Source organism: Alexandromys fortis, unplaced genomic scaffold, assembly GCF_014885135.2.
Source record: "Alexandromys fortis isolate MF-2015 unplaced genomic scaffold, M_Fortis_MF-2015_v1.1 scaffold_46, whole genome shotgun sequence".
NCBI lineage: Eukaryota > Metazoa > Chordata > Mammalia > Rodentia > Cricetidae > Alexandromys > Alexandromys fortis.
This window is the reverse complement of record NW_026067919.1, coordinates 11,206,553-11,227,242: the sequence shown is the minus strand read 5'-3', so window position 1 is coordinate 11,227,242 and position 20,690 is coordinate 11,206,553. Positions and strand designations below refer to the sequence as shown.

The window sequence follows — 20,690 nt, the reverse complement described above, 5'->3', positions numbered from 1 at the left end:
TTTGCACACTTCACTTGGGAAAGATGGATGGGAAAATGCAACACTGCAAACTGTTGCTATCCAACCCCACTCCCGTATGGAAAACCAGCAAAACGCACCGTCGCTCAAACTTGGGAGGCCTTCCTCCTTTCTGTCTTTCACTTCTTCACTTGGAGAAAGGAAGACTTGATGATAAGGAGTAATTCTGGGCTTGGGCTCCAATCCAAATCCTTCTGGATAACTAGTAAACAGGAAAATTTTCACTGCAAACTCAAGTCTCCTCAGGACCATGCCATGGTTCTTTATGGTAAAAGGTCACCCCTTAAAATCAGTATATATCAACATAGAGAAGCACACCAAGTCAATCTAAAACAAATACATCATAATGATGTTCACAACTGATATCGAGCAATGGCTTTCCAGGCAGCTGGAGAATGCCTTATCCTTATAGGTTGTCCTAGCTTATGAACTTTTCTTGTGCCTGCAGTAGAGACTCTCACTCATCACTCAGTGCCTCGTTCCTGTCATCAGATCCACACTCCCTAAGCACTGATGACTCTGTTGAACTTGGATACCACCCTACAGTGCCAGGGCTGGTTCCCACACTCTGAAGGACTCTGCTATAACCATCTTGGAAACGTAGTAATTTGTAAATACACACTTCATATTTTAGTTTTATCAGGGCTCCACCCTTCACACATCCAGTTCTAATGGAAGCCCAACCATTCACACATTGGACTCCCCAAAAACCTTACAGGGTGGCAAATTCTACACTTGACCCCTTGTGGTGTTTCCCAATTGGAACAAACATGTACTAAACATAGTGTACATAGGCCACATATGTAAGGCATATTTGAAATAAATGAACATGTTGTTTACTTCTGATACCAACCCCATTATATTTAATTTTACATACATTATATTAATACATATATGCATATACATCATATACATAGAGAGATACAGACATGGATATAGCTAGAAATGAGTGCAAATATTTCAAATTTTTTAAAAATCCAAAACATGAAACACATATGGCCCCTGAAGAGTCCAAGAATAGGAATATAGAAATGTAGATTCCAGAAATAAGAATGTTGAAATAAAGAAATATAAAGCTGTAAGCCTAGGAGAATGAGAGCAGCTTTCTTGGCAGCTTAAGGATTAACTGTTAACAGGGGGTCTTTGCTTTACAACCTATAGCTCTGTCTGCAAAGCTGTAGTGGCCCTCTGCAAACTGAGGGTCAGCTTTTAGATGCCCCCCACCTCCCACCCCCAGCCACTCACGGCCAGCAATTGATGGGAGCTGAGTTAACTTCTAAATGATGGGACGTGCCTAACTGTTTGGTTGTGCATTTTCCCACACCCTACCCTGCTACACAAAACTGGCAGCATCAGGGGAGGGTAGAGCCTTGGTAAACACCATCAGAAAGCGCCAGAAGAAACAATGGCCTAAATACAAACACTAGTTTAACTTAAAAATCCAGTTAATGGAAATTGTTAAACACACACACACACACACAAATAGGCAAATTATATCTGAGTTTTACCTCAAAACTGTAAAAATTCTTTTGCTCATGCCTTTTTCCCATAAAATGGGGAGGTCGGAAACAGCCCATTGCCACAGCCTTAGAAGTCTATCTCTGGGTGTGGTCTCAGTTAGCTGGTAAGATTTTCATGCCCCATGGAGATTTTTTTTTATTCTAGTTTTATTTTGTTTTTCCTGGAATAAAGTTTGCTTCTGGTTTAACTGACTTTGGTAGAATACCCCCATCTTTGCGTGAGCCCCATGGACCCAACTGTCCCAGGCATTTCATGTGAAAGAATAAATGCTTTCCACCTAAAGGTGTAGGGAGTTGAGCTGAGCGTACATGGGGTCAAGCACCATGGCTTCAAGTGGGGCTTCCAGAAAGAGGGGCTATTCCCCAGCAGTTTATCAGTGTTTCTTGGGCAAGTGTGTCTGTTGATATTGTTCTGGATCCCTGTAGCTTCTACAAAGAAAATTATCTCTAGCTTGCATGGTACATTGAATTATGAAATTTTTCCATACTAAGAGTGCATTTATCAAATATTAATGTTTCTGAAATCTGGCTTTTTCAAAAATCAATGTATGTTCTTAATGTTTGCCATCTTCTGCCTCAAAAAGTGAAATCAATTAAATATCTTAGAATTGTGGAAATAAGATAAATTATTATTATTTTTTGATGCCTCTAGTTGCTTAGTCACACAGATTAGGGGATGGCTTGGCAATTATAAAACACTACACACCGCTCTTGCTATCCAGCTCAACAGAAAGCTTCTTCTGTTTATATTGACCTATTTATTTATTTATTTATTTATTTATTTATTTTTATTTAACTTTATTTTATATGCATTGGTGTGAAGGTGTCAGGTCCCCTGGAACTAGATCTTCAGACAGTTGTGGGCAGCCATGTGGGTGCTGAGAATTGAATCCCGGTCCTCTGGAAGAGCAGTCAGTGCTCTTAACCACTGAGCCATCTCTCCAGCCTGACCTATTTACTGATATGACCAGATATCCTTCCCTTCTGTGCTGACCACTGGCAGAGAAGAAAGTCCCAGTTCTTACCTCCTGGTATTCAGCAGCAAAAGACAATGCATGAGGCACAGGAGGAAGCTGACATTGGAATTGTAAGTGGCAAAGATAATGTCCCAGTGCTCCTGTAGGAAGTCCAGGATCCTGAGGAGGCCAAGACACTCAGACAGGGACTGCTGGGGCTTGGAGAGGCAGTACAGGATGACTTTATTCAAACTGCTGTATAAAGCACTCACGACAGTATCCCTTTGGGAAGACGGGCTCTCAATGACCTGAATCACCAAAAGAGGACACATGCGCACTCATGAACAGTTTGCAACTTTATACTCTGACCCAATTTACAACAAAACCTCTTTAGAAACAGAGCCTCTATTGAAGAGGAGGACCCATAAAGGTAATTTTCAGAATTCAAGTAGAAACTCATGTAAAGACAAAGATGCTAAGAATGGTCCACAGCCATATTTTGGGACATGAATTTAGTAACCAGAAGTTTCAGAAACACTGGTCATGTGGCTGATATTCAGTATGAGGAAATACGTGTTAATATCTGTGTTTAAAAACAAGCACATTTAATAATAGTCACAACAATATTAACAATTGAAAATGTAGTTAACAATCACAGTATTGTTATAACAATATATTAGATTATATGTAACAAAATATTTATATATTTTTATATATAACAAAATATTGCATATTTTGTTGTTTGGTGTTATATATCATATATAATTAGATTATATATGTATATATATTTAAATGTATCACTTTATTTAGATGGTATAATATCATGGAGTAGACAATTAAATGACCTCACTTTAGGGATGAGAATCTGAAGTTAGAGTAGTCAGGTGGTCAGCAGGGTCACCTGGGACCCCTGAGCTGTGCGTTTCTTTCATACGCCCCCTAAAAGAGTTGGAGGCAATGGATTTTATCCCATTGATTAGCAACTCAGGGGTGGCTGCAGAGGGCCAGAGTATGTAGCCTTAGCACAGGGGACTCCACAACTCCATCTCCATCCATCCTTTACAGGCTATGGGTCAATCACAGAAGTTTTTCATTCTGTCAAGTTGGTTTGTTAGCTGGGTTTCCTTGTAGCAGAATGGCTAGTGCCCTGTTTCTCGGCTGTGAAGTCCCATTTGCCTACAGCCTGCTGATAGGTAGGGTTCGTGTTCTCATCATTATCCCGTCCCCACCTCTCAAGCCACGCTTAGGGGCCATGGGTGTGGAAGGTCGATGGCAGGAAAGCTGAACTGGGCCTGAGGGACCACACTTCAGGGTATGCGGTGACTACCAGGCACACCCCACATTTAAAGAGCCCCCACTTCCGTACCGACGGATTCTATCTCAACTCGTGGACAGATCTGGAGGAACCAGGAGGCCTCTCCGCCCACCAGCAGGTGGCTTCTTACCACCACGATGTGCTCTATGATGAAGAGGAGGATGTGCCTGGGATCTGCGGAGAACATCCCGCTGTACAGCTTCTCCACCAGCTTCTGGGTGAAGTGGGAAATACTTGCAAGGGAAGGAACAGCTGCAGCCTCTGGGTTTGCCTGAGACTCCGTACTCCCTAGATGGGGTAAGGAGACAGATGGATACTAGAGTCCAGTGGGCTTCTCCACCCCACAGTCTACAAGTCCCTTGTGGGGACCATGTCCTAGTCACGTGTATGTTTTAGTGTTCTGAAGACGGAGCCCCTAGTAGGTGCACAGTGAGCACGTATTTACTTAAAGCCAACAGATCGTGACTGAACCGGTGATACAAATCAGAGGATGAGAAGACACGCAAAAGAATGTTCCTTCTGGGTCTTCTTTGACATGAAAACAAGGGAGCTGAATGTTCAAGACAGAGGAGGAGGGCCCCCCTAGACCATGCCGTCATATTGGACTGATGTGCTGGCTAGATTTTAGTCACCTTGACGCAAGCTAGAGCTGTCTGGAATGAGAGAACAACAGTTGTGGAAATGCCTCCATCAGAGTGGCCTGGTCACAAGTCAGTGGGGCATTTTCTCGACTAACGATTGAGGTGAGCGAGCACAGTTTACTGAGGGTGGTGGGACCCGTGGATACATGATCCCGAGTAAGAAAGCAAACTGAGCAATTCATGTGGAGCAAGCCAGTGGCAGCGTTCCTTCATATTCTCTGTTTGCCTTCCTGCCTTAACTTCCTCAGTGACAGACTGATCAGGATGCATAAGGCAAACAAACCCTTTCCTCCCCAAGCGGCAATAGGTGATAGTCTTTTACCACAGAATAGAAAGCAAATTAGAACAACCGAGGAACAAGCAGACAGCCAAACTCACTTACACAGCAGGCAGTGTGTTCTCCTCAGTGTGTGGAGATCTCAGATGATTCCTAGAATCATGCTGTCCTCCACACCATCCAGGTCCCCAACCAAAAAAAACTGTGGGGTTACTATGGCAACACTCTGCCTTTGTCATCCCCTACCTTCCTCTGTGCCAGATACCAAAAGAAAGTCACAAACAAGTTTCAACACTGTGCCACATGAGAAAATCCTAGAGGTAAGACATGTCACACGGGATTCCTGTGGCTCAGAAAACTCTGCGGGGACATGGGCTTGATTTTGAGAAGTCTCAGCTGTCCTGTAACAAAGACCTCAAGTGTTGAGGGATAGTGGCAGCATCTTCATTGGGCCCTTTGATTCAAGAGATGTTTGCTGTCGGTGATTCCATCATCAGCATGGTTAAAGACTATTAGAGTGTGCTGGGCTCAGTTATCTCACACTCCCGCAGTAATGAGCTGGGTTTGTGATGACGTCGGAGGAGGCCTATGTGAACCCAGAAGACAGAAGGCGTTTCTAGCTCAGAATGGCCCAACTATCGCAGGGACGTCATGGAAAATAGAAACTCTTCCCCCATCTGTGTCAGCAGAGGTCAGCAGACTCTTGCTGAAGGTGCATGCAGAGATGGACATGCCAGGGGGTGGCAACGCTCAGCCTGGGATCTTGGTGACCCAATGAGCTGCCCCACACGAGGAACAGAGAACGCAGAAGCCACTCACCTCTTAGGGTCGGCATGCTACCCTGTCTTGTGACGTAGAATATGTCCATGGCACAAAGTAGGACCTCAGACTGGAAGTCCCTCTTCTGCTGACTGGTGACACCATCCGGAGAAGCCTGCAAACATGGCCTGTGACTGAGACGGCAACCACCGAGTCGTCATGTCCTCTCAGTGACCACATGTCCTCTCCTGCCTAGTGTGGGCTGCTGCCTGGTCAGGATTGCCTTTCTCTCAGGAGTAGAGGCACTGCCTTTTGATGATCCAGGAAGTGATACCCTCCCCCAGAGTGAAGAAGCCAGTCCTAGGAGCACACAGTCAACGGGCAAATCTCTCAAGGTAAAATTGACTCTGGGACACAGCATGCCACTTCCCCCGGGAACTGGAGCTGAGAATTCTTGAACAAACTTCTGCCCCAGAATTCACTTCCACAAAACACTCTGCTCTAAGGACCTCACATCTGTTGCTCCGCCAAGACTGGAGGTTCACAGGCTCCACACCAGGCCACTGCAATACTAACAGTCAATCTCCCAATAGCCAGCTGGTCCCTTCAGCCAGGAAGTGTCTGCCCTTGGGGGCCAGTCCCCTCCCACCTCCCACAGTTCACAAACACCCCAACACCCCTTTTAACCTACCTCCAGGAGTACCTCCAAGGGCAACCATTGCTTGGGGCTGGACACTCCAAGCAGCAGCTCCCTGAGGAGGATTTGCATGAACTCTCTCAGCTGCCTCCGAGCTGGATGTGACTTGAAAGAATCCTGGAATGCCTCTGCAGTAAAGGTGGATTCAGGGGAGGTCCCAGGACTGCTAGTGTTTCCAGAGGGCTCAGATACTGGCTCCTGGAAGACAAGCCACACGGCAGCATGGTTGGCCTGGAAGCTTTTTCCCCACGTACCTCTGTTCAGAACAGTGTGGGCAGGATTCTCAACAAGCCCGGCTCCTACATGGAAATGCCTATTCTACAGAGGCATTAAGGTTGGCCTAGGGCTAAACGGCCTGTACTGTGGCCACAGCTGTCTGAGATGCCCCATGAGAGCCACAGAGTCAGAGACCAGCAAGGAGGTCTAGAATGCCGTACTGGCCGTGATGATGTCTTGCTTTGGGATACAGCTCCTGTCCTGAGTCACCAGGCCTCCACCTGCCCCCCCACCCTGCTAATGCTGACAAACAGCACCCCCAGGTGAGAAAGACAGAGAGACGGAGCTGGAGGATCTTCCCCAGATCCCCAAAGACGTCTGGAACTTGCTTTTCTTTAAAAAAAAAAAAAAAAAAAAAAAAAGTGGCCAGAGCTCATTCCCCTAGATAGACCAGGATGACATGGAGATGCTGGAAGCCAAACGACAGACCCAAGGACACATGGCCAGGGACTGTGGACTCCCGCCCCGTGAACTTTTCATGTGCCTTCATCTGTTGGCACCTCCCTCTGCTCATTCATAAAATTAATGCAGCTATTCTTAATTAAGCCATAAAATAAATTTAATGGCACCTAGGGATGTGGTGACTGCATTAATTAGCTCCGTGCAGTCTTGCCTGGAAAGGTGCCATATAAATTCACAGCAAATGGGAAACTTTTGCCCAGCCGCCACCTGCAAGGGGAGGTTCCGCCGCATTGTCTGTGCAACAAAGGCCTGGCGAGGCTGACTTAGTTGAGGCAAGGTAGGACGAAGAGAACTTCGAAACCAGACCAGAAGCCCTAAGGAGGGCTTGTTGGCTGGAGAAACAACTGTGAGGGAGGGACGCCTTTCCTCTGCTTCCCTCCCACAGAAGGCGGGTGACTATATGGAGGAAGCCCCTTGGGTCAGTGTGTATTTGGCCCAAAATCCCCCAGCTCAGCAGAGGCTAAACCTGGCCCAGACACAGCACCAGGGCCACAGTGCCCCGCCGTGGACTTTGGGTGCCCGAGGAGAATCAGAGCAGCCTGAAGCACCGTCCTTCTCCCTGCCTGGCCCAGGTCACCTAACTCTGGAATGTAGGCTTTTCCTAGCTGCAGCCAGCTGTGGGCTTCTTTGGGTCTTCCTGGATTTTTCACTTATTTTTCTAGTGAGTCACTCGAGTTTATGTGAATTTGTCAAACCACTGTCTGACTACTTTCTCATTTTTTACGTATCTTCTAGCCTTTATCTTTAACCTCCTTGTTTAACCTAAATGTTCTTGTCCCTTAGCATCCATGGGATATTGAGTCTAGGAATCCCTGAAGATATCAAAGTCCCAAGATATCCAACTCCTTTCTAGAAAATGATAGTGTTTGCATAGATCCTGCCCATATTCCCCCCCCCCGCCCTAATATTTCATCATCTCCACATGGGTGGCAGTGCTTAACGTAACATTAATGTTGGTAAAATGCATTGTTTATGGATGAAGAATTGGGCATGTTGTCAACAGATAAGAACAAGTTTAATGCCTAAAAGTTTTTCCATCTGAGACAGGCAACACTCCCAAACATGGAGCCTGTGGATACAGAGCACTGGCTAGACTCCAGTCCTCGTCCGCTGTTTATTTTCAGCTGACCATAATGGAGAGGACACAGGTTTGGAGGACCACATTTGTTAGTCCTGGGAAAGGTACTGGCTCTTAGTCTTGCTACCCTTTGGCCAGATGGACCCTCAGGACACCACGCTCAGCCCAAGGGTACACAGGGCCATTTTGCTTTCTGAGTCACTGTGTTCTCTGGCTGGCATTGCTTTCATCTGGTGCCATTGGGTTATACAAAGCACCAGGGTCAAGCCTGTGTGCCGGGGGCTCAGGAGATGAGCGCTGTTGCCATGCACACACTTCAGGAAGGGGCTGGATCAGGGCACCTCACTCAACACACTGGCTTTTCGGCATGCGGAGATGTATAGGCGTTCCACGCCCAACTCTGTGAGAGTTAGTGAGGGGCATAAGTTCTGTTTCTAATATGCCCTACTGGCCTTCGTTACAATACGCAAACAAACACCTCAGCTCCCTCTGGGTCTCTGCTTCCTAATTCACCAGGCTCGTAACAGAAGTGTACATTTCTGCCCTTCTTCTTCTATTCGGTCCTCGGGCCCTTGTCTCACCTCCTCCCCAAGGCTTTTGACTCACCTGCTCCCACACAGCTCTGACACACCCACCTTTGACCCGCTGGGACTGCTTCTGTGCCTCAAATTCACACATCTTCCCAAAGCCTCAGCTCTAACCTTCCAGCAGTCAATATTCAAGACCTCCTCTCCTCACCTCCCAGTGAGTCCTGTATCCTCACTCTTCTTGATCCATCTGGCTCTGAGCTGGGCCCTCACAAATCTACTGCCCAGAGAAAGATCTGGATCAAGCCCAAGGGGGGCAAAGATACAAAGAGTGCTAAAAACAGAAGGTGAATGGCAAAATAATGGCACCACCTACTCCCTGCCTGTGACACAGATGGCAAGAGGTCCCTGGCATGGGATAACAACCAACACCAGGGTGGTATATATTCCATATATATTTGAACTTGAACTATGTTCAAATATCTCAGTTTTGAGGTTTCTAACAAAAAAGACAAACAAAAACCTGGACTCTGGAGCTGAACTTGACCTTGAGCTGCACCTCAGCGAAGAGAAGGGAAATGACCCACATTGTTTATTCAGTGTCCAGTCAAGATGCTTAACGTGCATTTTAACTTTGGGAGGCAGGGAGGTACTCAGTCCTTCACCCGTGAAGGGTGATGCTGTTCATAGCTGCTCGCTCACCCTGAGGCCTCAGAACAAGGCGAGTCCTACCTTCTGGGCTTCCAGGGGGAAGGTGATGATGGCCAACGTCTGAAGGAAGTCAGGGGTCCTCCATGCTGGGTCCTGGGGGTAGGAGCGTTGCACCAGGCCGAGGAACTGAAGAATACTCCTGGGGAAGGTTCGCTCCCAGGCACTATCACCTGAACCTGCAGGGGGCTGAGGACACACTCTGTGAGTCATGGCCTGGGACACCGCACACAGCAGCATGACGGGGGCAGGGGAGCTGTGTGAGAGACGGAGGAGCTGGAATCCGGGGGGACACCTTCCAGAGACTCCATATTACAGGCTGGGCAGCAGCAGGCTCTGCTTAGAGAACAGGCATGGATATTGTTCTAAGTGTTTCACACACAACCCTTCACACACCCCAAACCTTTAGGGAATAGGTTCCATGATTACCTCTGTTTTGCAGTTGGACACATACGCCTGGGAAGGTCCACTCCACCAGAGACCACCCAGTAGGTGAAATTCAAGAGTGAGTCGAGGAGGTGTGCTAGGGGCTTCTGGGTCCCCACACTATCCCTGCTCTAGTAGACTTGGCATACTGGACTCGGGAGAATATGCCTGTCAGTGCTCAGCCCAGCCTTATTCGGCCCAGAGCCGATTTCCCCACTAGAGACTCCACCCTGACCCACACTGGGGCCCACCTTGACTGAGCAGGGCTTAAAGAGACCTAGCCCTGCCAACCAGGAGCCAGGAGTTCTGTGCTGTAATGAGTTGGTCTCCGGTGTCATATCTGGACATGATCTCTCCTCTGGTCCAGGCTACACAAATGAGCCTCCACCACCTGGGTCCTGACCAACCCCTGTGTCTTCCTGGACCCCAGTTCCCTTGTCTAATGGGCGCAGCTGCCCATCTAGAAGCTGACGTATGCCCCAGCTGGAACATCCAACCATTGTCTGGGGTCTTGCTATTCTGAACAGACACCTGGAACTTCAAATTGATCAGCCTCATGCTTATGCTCATTCCCTGTAGAATTTCACCAACCCAGAATCAACACTCCACCTATGACAGATGACTCCTATGTAGACACTGGTGCCCTTCCTTTGAGGGCCTTGATTGTTCAGCAGCAGACCCTCTCATACTTGGATTCCTTATTTCCCCAGCAGCCTGCCCGCTGGTGCTGACCTGGTGGGCTTGGGTGGGAATGGCCTATGCTCCAGAAGGTCTGGACTGTGCCTGCCTCATGCTGGAAAACTAAAATCTAGTGTATGGAGAAGGGATAAGCAAGACATGGGAGGCCCCTGGAATCACGCATCCAGGCCCCATGTGAGTTGGAGGAGGGCTGGAGCAGATAGGCAGGGAGGAACTCCCCGCAACAGCCTGCAACTGGGTCTCCTGTTAGTTCTACAATGTTGGGTTTAGAAGTGAATGCGGAGAAGAGTTCCTAGGGCTCCCTCCAGATGGAGCCTTTCCTCTACCACTTAGCACAGTGTCTTTGGGAGTGAATCTTACCCTTCCTGCACGGTGAGTTCCAGTTCTGTCAACTGAGAACCATGCTAGGCCCATTTTGGAAGATTGTTGCCATGAGAATAAAATGAGAAAGTGTAGCCATGTGGGTATTTTCAAGTGACTGGCCTGGGGTAAACACAGAAGCAGCTGGAAGATGAGGTCAGATACACATATGCAAGACTTGAGCTTTTGGAAGAGGAACTTGGATTTGTTTTCTGCCACTCAACAGAGATCCCTAAAGCTCAGGGCCTACGGCACTAATGCTGAGGGCATGTGCCTTTGCTGCCCTTCAGCCAGGGACTCTGCTTGGGTGAATTAACCCCCACAGATTCAGTTCTGACATACCCACAGTGGAGACATTGTTGTCGACTGTCCCACACATCAAAATGAAAAACAAACCTACCACCAAACCTAACAATGGAAAAAACATGTCAAGGACATACAGCAGCCAGAGCCAGCCCAGAGTAAGACCTGGTGAGCACACACATTGGCTCTTCCACCTTGGAGAACAATTTGGCACTATAGAGCGAAGTAAGCTTATAACCCATAACTTCCCTCCTAAGTACATTTCCAACAGAAAAGAATGTGTGCCTCTGCCAAAACACACATACTACAGGCTTGCAACAGCATCATTCATGGTACTTCAGAATGGCAAGATCTCAGCATCAGTAGTGATTATCTACTATAGGATAATCCTCAGCAGTGAAAACCATGACCTTCAGAACCATGGGAGTGGGTCCTGGAACAGGACGGTGAGTGAAAGCCAGGTGCAGAATGCATGCCCTGTGTTTCCATTTACGCTAAGATCAAGAACAGGCAAGCTGATCTATAAAACTACTTGGCAAGGGTTTGATAGCAAACAAAGAAATTTTCTAGCTGAAAATAAAATAAAACTGTTTCAGAGCTAGCTTTTAGCGTTTTTCTTGTGTTTAAATTGTGGACTTTGCCCTGCATCCCTTTAAATGTTTGTCCTGTGTAAAATCTTATCTACTGAAACTGGCAAATGTTACTTTCAAAGCAGGCACTTTCAGTATTAGATCAGTCGCTGAGTGGCTTTGTCTCTGTTACGTATATATCAAACTAATATCCTTAATATGTAGAGTCAATGTGTTTGCTAAAGCATTGAAAACATTTGGCCTTTCATTCCCTCAGCACATTCTACAACTTTTTTGTTGTTGTTGTTGTTGTTTTTGTTTTACATGAGTGTCTATCATTACTCTTGGTAGACAACAGATTTCCCATGCTACAAACAGAAAATATACATCTCGGATATTCCAAAAATTAATTGCATATTAGTCTTCCAGTAGAATGAGTAAATTTAGAAAAGACAAAACTGTAAATATATGTGTGTGTGTGTGTGCATATGTGTGTGTGCGTGTGTACATACACTCAGCCACATGGAAATTGTGAACCAAGAGATCTTTAAACACATAACCACAGGAATTCTGGGAAATAACAATTGAAGATGTCAAATGTAACAGTCTTAGAAACTGATATAAATAATTTGGCATACTGATCAATATATCCAAGATAGTGTTCTCAAAATAAACCCAGGTTCTTAAAAAAAATAAAAAAAAACTGGTGGAAAGAAAGCATGAACTCAGAATGGAGAGTAAGAAAGTGGAAACAGTCACCCAGAAAGTAAGTTAGAAGAGACCAGTCCCCATCTGGAGCTTCTTTGTCCCTCAGGGGCCCGTGCGCTAAAGGATTGGCACTGTTAAAGGTGTTGGAAACTTCACAAACTTGGGACAAATAGGAAGTCTTGAGTCATTGGGAGTGCAGCCCAAAAGGGGATTGTTGGATGTGAGGTTCGTCTCTGCTTTCTGACCGTGAAGGGTGTAGCTTCACTCTCATGCACTCCTGCGTGAACAGACATCACAGCCCCAAAGCTATAAGGCGGCCTCCTAACCACCAATGCAGGCTCTAAGTGAGCCCAAACCAAGCAACACAATATGCATGTATTATGGACACACCTATTCTATACATGCATAAGTCTTACATTTTCTACTTTATTGATATAAAAATATGTTCACAAAATATTGGAGAAATAAAAGGAAACTTGTTATGTGATTTTATCCTCTAGAAGGACATTGTATGACTTCCAAAGGTGCCAGACTGTTCCTCTACAGTTCACAGTGGCCATGCCTAGGTAAGGGGGTGCCAGATGACTTTTAGGTTCATGTTTCTATTTTGTTTGTATGTGAAAGATGATAATTATATACGATTTTAACAAAAACAGTGATGTTTCCTCACACAACAAGCCTCTTGTCAGGCTTGGTTTCTGCAGAATGAATTGACTTTCTCGGCCTCTTACCCAAGTCCTTGCTGACCTAGCTTGACGTTGGTCAGTCGTTTTTCCCAGAACGAATAGCCTTCACTGGTCACAGTTGCCTCCACATCTAAAATAACCCCTCCTCCCCATTGCTCATGAGCCTTGATGGTCAAAAACAAGTGGTTCCTGTGCCACATGCCAAGCAGGTGCTGGTACTACACTCATGGACATCCCATGATTCATATCTTTGAGCTAACTCAGCCTCAATCCCTTGTAAATTACAGTCACAGGCATTCTTCTGTGTAACAGAGAATGGATTAATAACACCAGCATTACTGGGAAGCTTCCGGAACAAAATAAGTTGGCCCTTCCAAACTCCTTCCCCTTGGAACCTTCTAGTATATTGTGTGGGGAACAGGTCTCACCTGGCTCATGATGGCTTTTATCATTCCCAGTAGCAACAGGGCGCCTTCTGTGCACAGCCCCGCCTGGAGGACTTCTTGCTGGTGATATTTCTGTAGAAGCCACTGAAGCATTGAGTCTAAGCTCTCCTGGTAAAGGAGGAAGAATCATAAGGCTGTCCACTAAGGTGGCGAGTTTTATCACAGTACATTGTATTCCCCAGGGGTCCCCAGTAGGAAAAACGTAAGAGGGCAAAAAATAGGCTAGTTCATTAGCTCTTATGAAACCTTCACAGAAACGCACCACTCTAGGGGTGCTACGTCTCCCAGCAACTTGCAGCAAGTTGAGCTCTTCAGGGCTCAGGGTGTAGAACAGGGAGCAGCATGTGTCTGGAATGCTCACGGCCCTGGGCTCTAATCTTGAAAATTCTCAGTGTTCCAACCAAGTACAGTGGGCATGATAAATGAACTTATAGAAGACAAGAAGGATGCCAAGGTTCAGGGAAAGAGCAGAGAGGGATCAGGGCGTAGACTCAGGAGACCTGCCACTGCCCTTTTAATAGCTCAGACAAGCTACTCAGCCTCTTGGCGGTTCAATTTCCTTCTCTATGAAATGAAAGCTCACATTATCTACTCCCACGGGATTGTTTAAATATCAAGTGAAATAGAATATGTAAAGTGTCTCTTCCGGGTCTTAGACCCTTAGATGTTTGCTTCCCATAATACAGAGAGAAATCAAAATGCTGGGTCTCATTGAACTTAACACAGCATATTCAGAACCTTGTGCTGAAGTGATAGGCTTACTATTTGTGTCTATCAAGATGTAGATCCAATCCATAAAATATGGGATTAGGTAATGGGCTGAATGTCCTAGCCATGTCTTTTCCCATTCCAATTCAGTTCAGAACAATGCAACTAAAGGCTAAGAAGTGATTTCCAGTCCTGCCATTCATCAGGGACCCAGGAAGATGAGCTACAGGTCACATTTGTTCCCTGCTTTCTCGGGGTTTGGGGAGGCAGCACCCCCTAATGTAAGGTCAATGCTATGTAAGGTACAATGGGACACAAGGAGAACTTGTTGAGAGCTGTCAGAAGTGGCAGGTGACAGTGGGAGAAAGGAGCAAGGGCACCACAGGTAGACACGTGACAGGTGAGCACAGAAAGCTGTCTTGTAGCCATGACCCAGCAGAGTGTCAGTAGGAAGAGCAGGTAAGTTGAAGCCAGGTGGAAAGTTTAGCCAAGTCACCAAACTGAAGGAGTCCTAGTGCTGGCTGGGGTCTACATCCACCTCGTAGGAATAAAAGCCCAGAAAAGCTCGAACCAAATATAAGTGAGAGTGGCTGGATGGTGAGATGATGCAGTAGGTGTGGGCTCTTCTTTGGGGAAGTTTAGCAAAGGAATTTGCAAACGTGAGAAATGGGGCAGGAGTAAGCCAACAGTATGAATTAAGGAGCAACTTCTGGTCTAAGCGGGACATAGTTGAACTTGCTTATGGTCTATGGGGGAGGAGTCAATGAAAAAGGAAAAACTAATGGAAGAGAAGAAAAATGCTGTGTAGGGTGAGCCACTCAGAACTACAGAAAAACAAAAGCTTCGTCTCCCAGTGACACTGGAGTGGGAGCATCTGTGATGAACAGAGCTGAGACCTAAGGTGGGGCACTGGGGCATGGTCAGTCTAGAGTCCTTTAATTTCCCTAGCCGTGCCCAGGAAGAGAAATATTAGATTGATCACATCACATAGTATAAGAGAGATGGTGGGAGCCAAGAAAGTCACCAGAAAAAAAAAGGAGCAAGAAAATCAAACACTGGGTGGTAGTGGTACAAGCCTTTAATCCCAGCACTCAGGAGGCAGAGGCAGGTTATCTCTGTGAGTTCAAGACCAACCTGATCTAAAACGCAAGTTCTGAGACAACCAGGACTGTTACATGAGAAACCCAGTCTCAAAAAAACCACACACCCCCCCCACACACAAAAGGCTCTAAAGCTAATAAGCGGGAATCTGAAAGCTATCTAGGGGGTGCAAGGAATGAAAAATGTCAGACATAGTTCCAACAGGAAGAAGTAGAGGGATAGAGAATCTTAGGGAACAGCCATAATCATACAGAATCAGAAAAACCAAGTATGGCCCTCCTCCCTGGGGTGTACCCAGAACGTACTCTGGGTCCATCAGTCAGCTCTGTGAGTGGTGTCTGGAGGAAGAAGGAGGACACAATGAGGTACACTTCCGGAATAAGGACATGGTAGGCCAGAAAGTCATTCAAGACCTGGAACCCAGGAAGCAGGCAGGGGCTCTGGTCAGGCACTGCAGGGCGGCTCTTCAGGTTGTCTGTTGATCAGGTAGGGGAGGCATATGAGTCAGGTAAGAACAGATACTGCTACAGAGTCAATGCACACACACTGGCCACCTCACAGAAGCACTGTGACAGAACATGTTTCATCTACAAGAGCAAAGGAAAATGCTTCATGATCATTTCTTGCCAGTTCTTAACATGTTCATCCCTCCACTCATCTACCTACCCATTCATCCATCCATCCATCCATCCATCCATCCATCCATCCACTCACTCATACACATGCCCATCCCTTTATTCATCCATCTACCCATTCATGTATCCATCCATCCATCCACTCATTAATACACATGCTCATCCCTTCATTCATCCATCTACCCATTCATCTATCCATCCATCACTCTTTCACACACATGCTCATCCCCTCATTCATCCATCTACCCATTTATCCACTCACTCATACACCTATTCATTCATCAAAAGCAGATACTAAATTCCAATTGGGCAGAAAGCAACAAGGCAGCTCTGTACTTGGCAAAAGAGCTATTACACTTTAAAAAGATGTACAGATTCCAGGTACATTTGCAGCAGACAGTGTAGTGGGAAGAACAGGCATCAAGCCATTCATATAAATTGGTATGTGTCTATGAATTGTGACGGGCATCAGAGAGATGTTATATCGAAGCAGAGAGATGTTTTCCAATCTCTTCCTAACTCATGTTTGTCCACACCTGTCTTGGGGGAAGTGGTATTGAGCTGGGACATGAAGGATGAATTTGCATCTACCAGCAGAGGCGTCCAGCAATGCACCCAGTGTATAAAGAGACAAGGCGATTTGAGGAGCAGACAGCAGCTTGCAAGAGCTAATAAGCATTCAGCAAAGTCAGTCTAAGGAAGCAGGCCTTGGGGACAGGGCTACACAGGCCCTAAATGGGCAGGGTAGGGTAGGGCTGATCTTCGCTCATATCCAGGACAAAATGATGGTGGTTTCCTGGAGGCAGCCACACTCACCCATCACAATGTCCACACCTTCCATGCTGCACTCCACCCAGCACCCAGCAGACAGGCCATCTCTAAATCGCCCACGGAGAGAAGGGTTCGACAGAAAGTATAGCAGCAGCTTCAATGCCAGCGTGGTGGTGCTGGGATGCAGGTGACCCTGCAGGAGCAGCAGGAACCAGTCGGGTCCCAGGTTCAGAAACACCTGTTCCTTTGTCCTAAAGAGGCAATACATTACAAGAGGTCATCTCTCATCCCATGAACAAGAAGCACGCCCTGAAAGACAAGTGTGGCCTCACAAATCACCCCACATAGGGAAGTAAGGCAATGCTTGGCCATTGCATATGGAGTATGGATTATATTTTGAAGGAATATGATAAAAGGTTGGCATGGTCATTGCACCACAGATTTATCCTTTAATGGTGTGATGCAAGCAACCAGAGCTTCTCAGGGCAACTGGGAACTAAGTACAGGCCTGAAGACGAGTGTGCTCCTTGCAGCCCTACTCACTGCTGTTCATATTCTCCCTTCATTACCAACAGCATAGTAATCTAAACACACTTTTATTTACGTCTGTCTCTAGTCAAAGCTGATCGTAAATGTCCAGTGGTTAGCTGTGATGAACTGTCACTTCCAAACATGGGCTTTCAAATACTGTGCTTAGATCTGCTAGAGGGAACTGGGTGGCAGGGAGGTCAGAAGCCTGTCTAGAAATGACCATAGAGAGCAAAAGCCCTAGCCATCTGAGAGTCATAGAGAGATCTGTCTGTGCAGGACAAGTTTTCAGCATCAGCTGCCACAGTAGGCATGCTGAGGGGACGGCTGGTGGCTACCAACATGAGCTAATCTGGACTAGATATGCAGAAACTTCCTCTCTTTGTATTGCCTTTGCTGCTTTCTAACTGGGTGGCTTTGAAGGGGCTCTTAGTGTGCTCTGCCATTCCACTCAATGACAATACAGATGATAGTGATGAACGTAATGGTACTATAGATGATGATGGTGATGATGTAATGGTGGGGACCATGATGACGCTAGCAATGACAGTCATGGTGGGGAAGTCAATGGTGGTGGGGAAAGTGGTGGTGAAGATAGCGATGAGAATTAGCTTATAGATCTTCATGATATCTTGGGCACCCTTCTCAGAATTACCTGGTAATTCACTTTATCCTCACTCTGTCCCTCTGTGAAAACTGCCCTTTTCACTCTCACAACGAGTAGAAGGAGACACACAAAGGTCATGGAAACTCCTCAGGGCTTTGGGGGAAAGAGTCAAAACTCCAGTCGAGTTTTCAGAGTGCAGATGTGTGAGAACCACACAAGACAGAGTCTCTTCCAAAGAGAAGAGGAGCCGGGCGGTGGTAGCGCACACCTTTAATCCCAGCACTCGGGAGGCAGAGGCAGGCGGATCTCTGTGAGTTTGAGGCCAGCCTGGTTTACAAGAGCTAGTTCCAGGACAGGAACCAAAAACTACGGAGAAACCCTGTCCCGAAAAATCCAAAAAAAGAAAAAAAGGAAAGAAAGACCCAAAGAGAAGAGGAAGGGACAGGAAGGGAAAGGGCTGGACTCACTCACCTCTAAGACACTTTCCAGATTGTGTTCTGATTCTAAGAATGTATAGATTTATAGACTGAGAGATTGGCTTTAGTGTGTGTATGTGTGTACGCACATAAATTTGTGTCATGTGTGCATGTATGCATATATGGTGTGTGTGCATGCATGTTGTATGCATGTGTATATACATGTGTATATGTTGCATGCATGTGTATATGCATGTGTGTGCTGTATGCACACGTTTTGTATCCATGTGTGTGTTGTATGTGTGTATACATATGAAGGTGTATGCATGTGTATATATGTGTATGCTATATGCATGTATGTTGAATACATGTGTGGTGTATGCATGCATGTTTGATGTATGAATGTGTTATGTGTTGTATGCATGTGTGTTATTGTATGTATGTGTGTTATATGCACATGTGTGGTGTGTTTATGTGTGTACATACATGTGTGAAGACTACAAGTTGATGTGAGAATCTTTCTCTATCATGCTCCAGCTTATTTTTGGTACCAGGGTCTCTCACTGAATCTGAAGATCACCAGTTCAGTGGACTAACTGGCCAGTGACTGCCTGTGATCCATGTGCCTCCACCACGCTCCCCAACACTGGAGCTATGGACACACAACATGCAAGCGCTTATGAGAGCCAAGGATCCAACTCAGGTTTCCATGCTTACAAAGCAAGTGCTTTGCCACTGAATCACCTCTCCAGCTATAAACTGGAAGTGATTATCCACTATTTGCAGTTCCTGTGCTGGGGTGTTCCTCTCCACGACATCATCAAATACACTTACTGACTCCTAAACTCAAAGAGAGAGCAAAACCACGGAATGCAGCCTGGTTTTGTACAGGCCTACAAGCCAGGAATAGTATACAGTATACAGTATTCTGGTATACAGTAGGTACTCAACAAATAGTTGCTAAGAGAATGACTACAGAGTCTCGGGCAGGCAATAGGAAAAGTAATGTACTCAGCCTTGTGATTAAACACTATTCTGACAGTTAATTGAAGGCAGATTTTTCTTTTTATCCAAGCTGGAAGAGCTAACTAAACTGCTAAGTGAACAGCACAAGAATTTGGCAAACCTTCTTTCTGATAGATGTTATTTAGGCTAACCGTTTCTCTGTTCTGTTGTCTGCCAAGCATAAGACATCAAAGACAGCAGTGGTTACAACTGCCAAAACAATAGCCATTATAGAATACGATGGTGACAAAAGGATTTATTGAAATGATTTCAAATCAGTTTCTAGTTCTCTGCGCCCATGGAACATTACATCAGTACCTCTCAGGGCAAGGTCTAGTTTATTGGGTGGAGAGAATATTATTTTCATTCTGACTAGTGAGGATACAGTGCAGCAAGCAGGCTCGGAGATGCTTTTCATTAAGAAAAGGTTTTAACACCCTACCCTGCATGAGGCAACCCCAAGCCAAATCACTCTTCCCGGGTACTCACTCAGAGGACAGATGAAGTTGGGGGGAAGATATTACACCAAACAGCATCTCCAGCAACTGGTTTCTAAGCCAGATTGCCTTTCCAGATGTTTGGCTTCCAGCTAAAGAAGGAAAAAAAAAAGAAAATTCAGATTTGAGAGCAAACAGATGTAAAGAGACATAATATTTGCTACAGCAAGCAATTGTATTCATCAAACACATAGTTTACTTAGAAAGTGGGCACAGATAGGGCTCAAAATCTTGGCACTGAATTCGAGACTTCCGTGTGGCACTTGAAAAGAGTTTTGGAATATGTCGTTCTGTTTCCCTTTACTTGGAGGTAGATTCAATGTTGTTTACTCTTGGGGAAAAATCTTTAAGATGATAAGGTCAAAAATACCTTTCAGCGAGAAGCAACCTGACTCTTCAAGCATCAGAGAAGCTCTAAAGGACAAGCTCATGACATTTAACAAGGATTTAAATAGAAGACTCATAACAGGCATGGCCATGGCCATCTTTAATCCCAGCAGTAGAGAGGCATAGGTGGGCGATCTCTGGGAGTCCATGGCAGCCTGGTCTAGCTAGGGAGTTCCAGGCTAATCAGAGCTATGCTACACAGTGAGACCCTCTCTCAAAAGCTGGGCAGTCGTGGCACACACCTTTGATCAGGAGGCAGAGACAGGTGGATATCTGTAAGTTTGAGGCTAGCGTGAGGTTTAGGACAGCCAGGTCTACAGTGAAAAACCCGTCTCAGAAAACAAAAAAATCACAGACTATATATTATAAGAAGCCCTTGGACTTCAGAAATAAAGCCTGTAGGACTGGAAATGGCCAGTCTATCAGAGGAGGTGGGGGATGGGGAGGGCAGGGGGTGGCACTTCTGGAGAGACAGCACGCCCCCAGTATGAACAGAGGTTGTCCCCTCATACAAAGCTATGTGTAGCGCTTCAGAGGGCCAGGTTGAGGCTCCTTGGGATACTGAGGGGCCATGAGTTTCAACCAGGAAAGGAGCCTGAGGCTA

The 20,690-nt window shown here is 46.1% G+C and overlaps 1 protein-coding gene across 5 annotated transcripts in view; it reads right to left on the bottom strand.

Moving 5' to 3' along the window:
- The window catches only part of Wdfy4 (WDFY family member 4), a 222,821-nt gene that overhangs the window by 109,895 nt on the left and 92,236 nt on the right, over positions 1–20,690 (bottom strand). For 4 of the 5 annotated variants that reach the window (XM_050140691.1, XM_050140690.1, XM_050140692.1 and 1 more), the window contains 10 exons: positions 19,692–19,791; positions 16,692–16,897; positions 15,546–15,715; positions 13,414–13,539; positions 9,259–9,423; positions 6,178–6,381; positions 5,547–5,661; positions 3,940–4,097; positions 2,564–2,802; positions 99–220 (listed from right to left, as the gene is read on the bottom strand). In XM_050140691.1, the coding sequence (XP_049996648.1) occupies positions 99–220; positions 2,564–2,802; positions 3,940–4,097; positions 5,547–5,661; positions 6,178–6,381; positions 9,259–9,423; positions 13,414–13,539; positions 15,546–15,715; positions 16,692–16,897; positions 19,692–19,791 (1,605 nt within the window). The remainder of the gene's footprint in view (positions 1–98; positions 221–2,563; positions 2,803–3,939; positions 4,098–5,546; positions 5,662–6,177; positions 6,382–9,258; positions 9,424–13,413; positions 13,540–15,545; positions 15,716–16,691; positions 16,898–19,691; positions 19,792–20,690) is intronic. The other variant, XM_050140693.1, reaches the window with a different exon arrangement.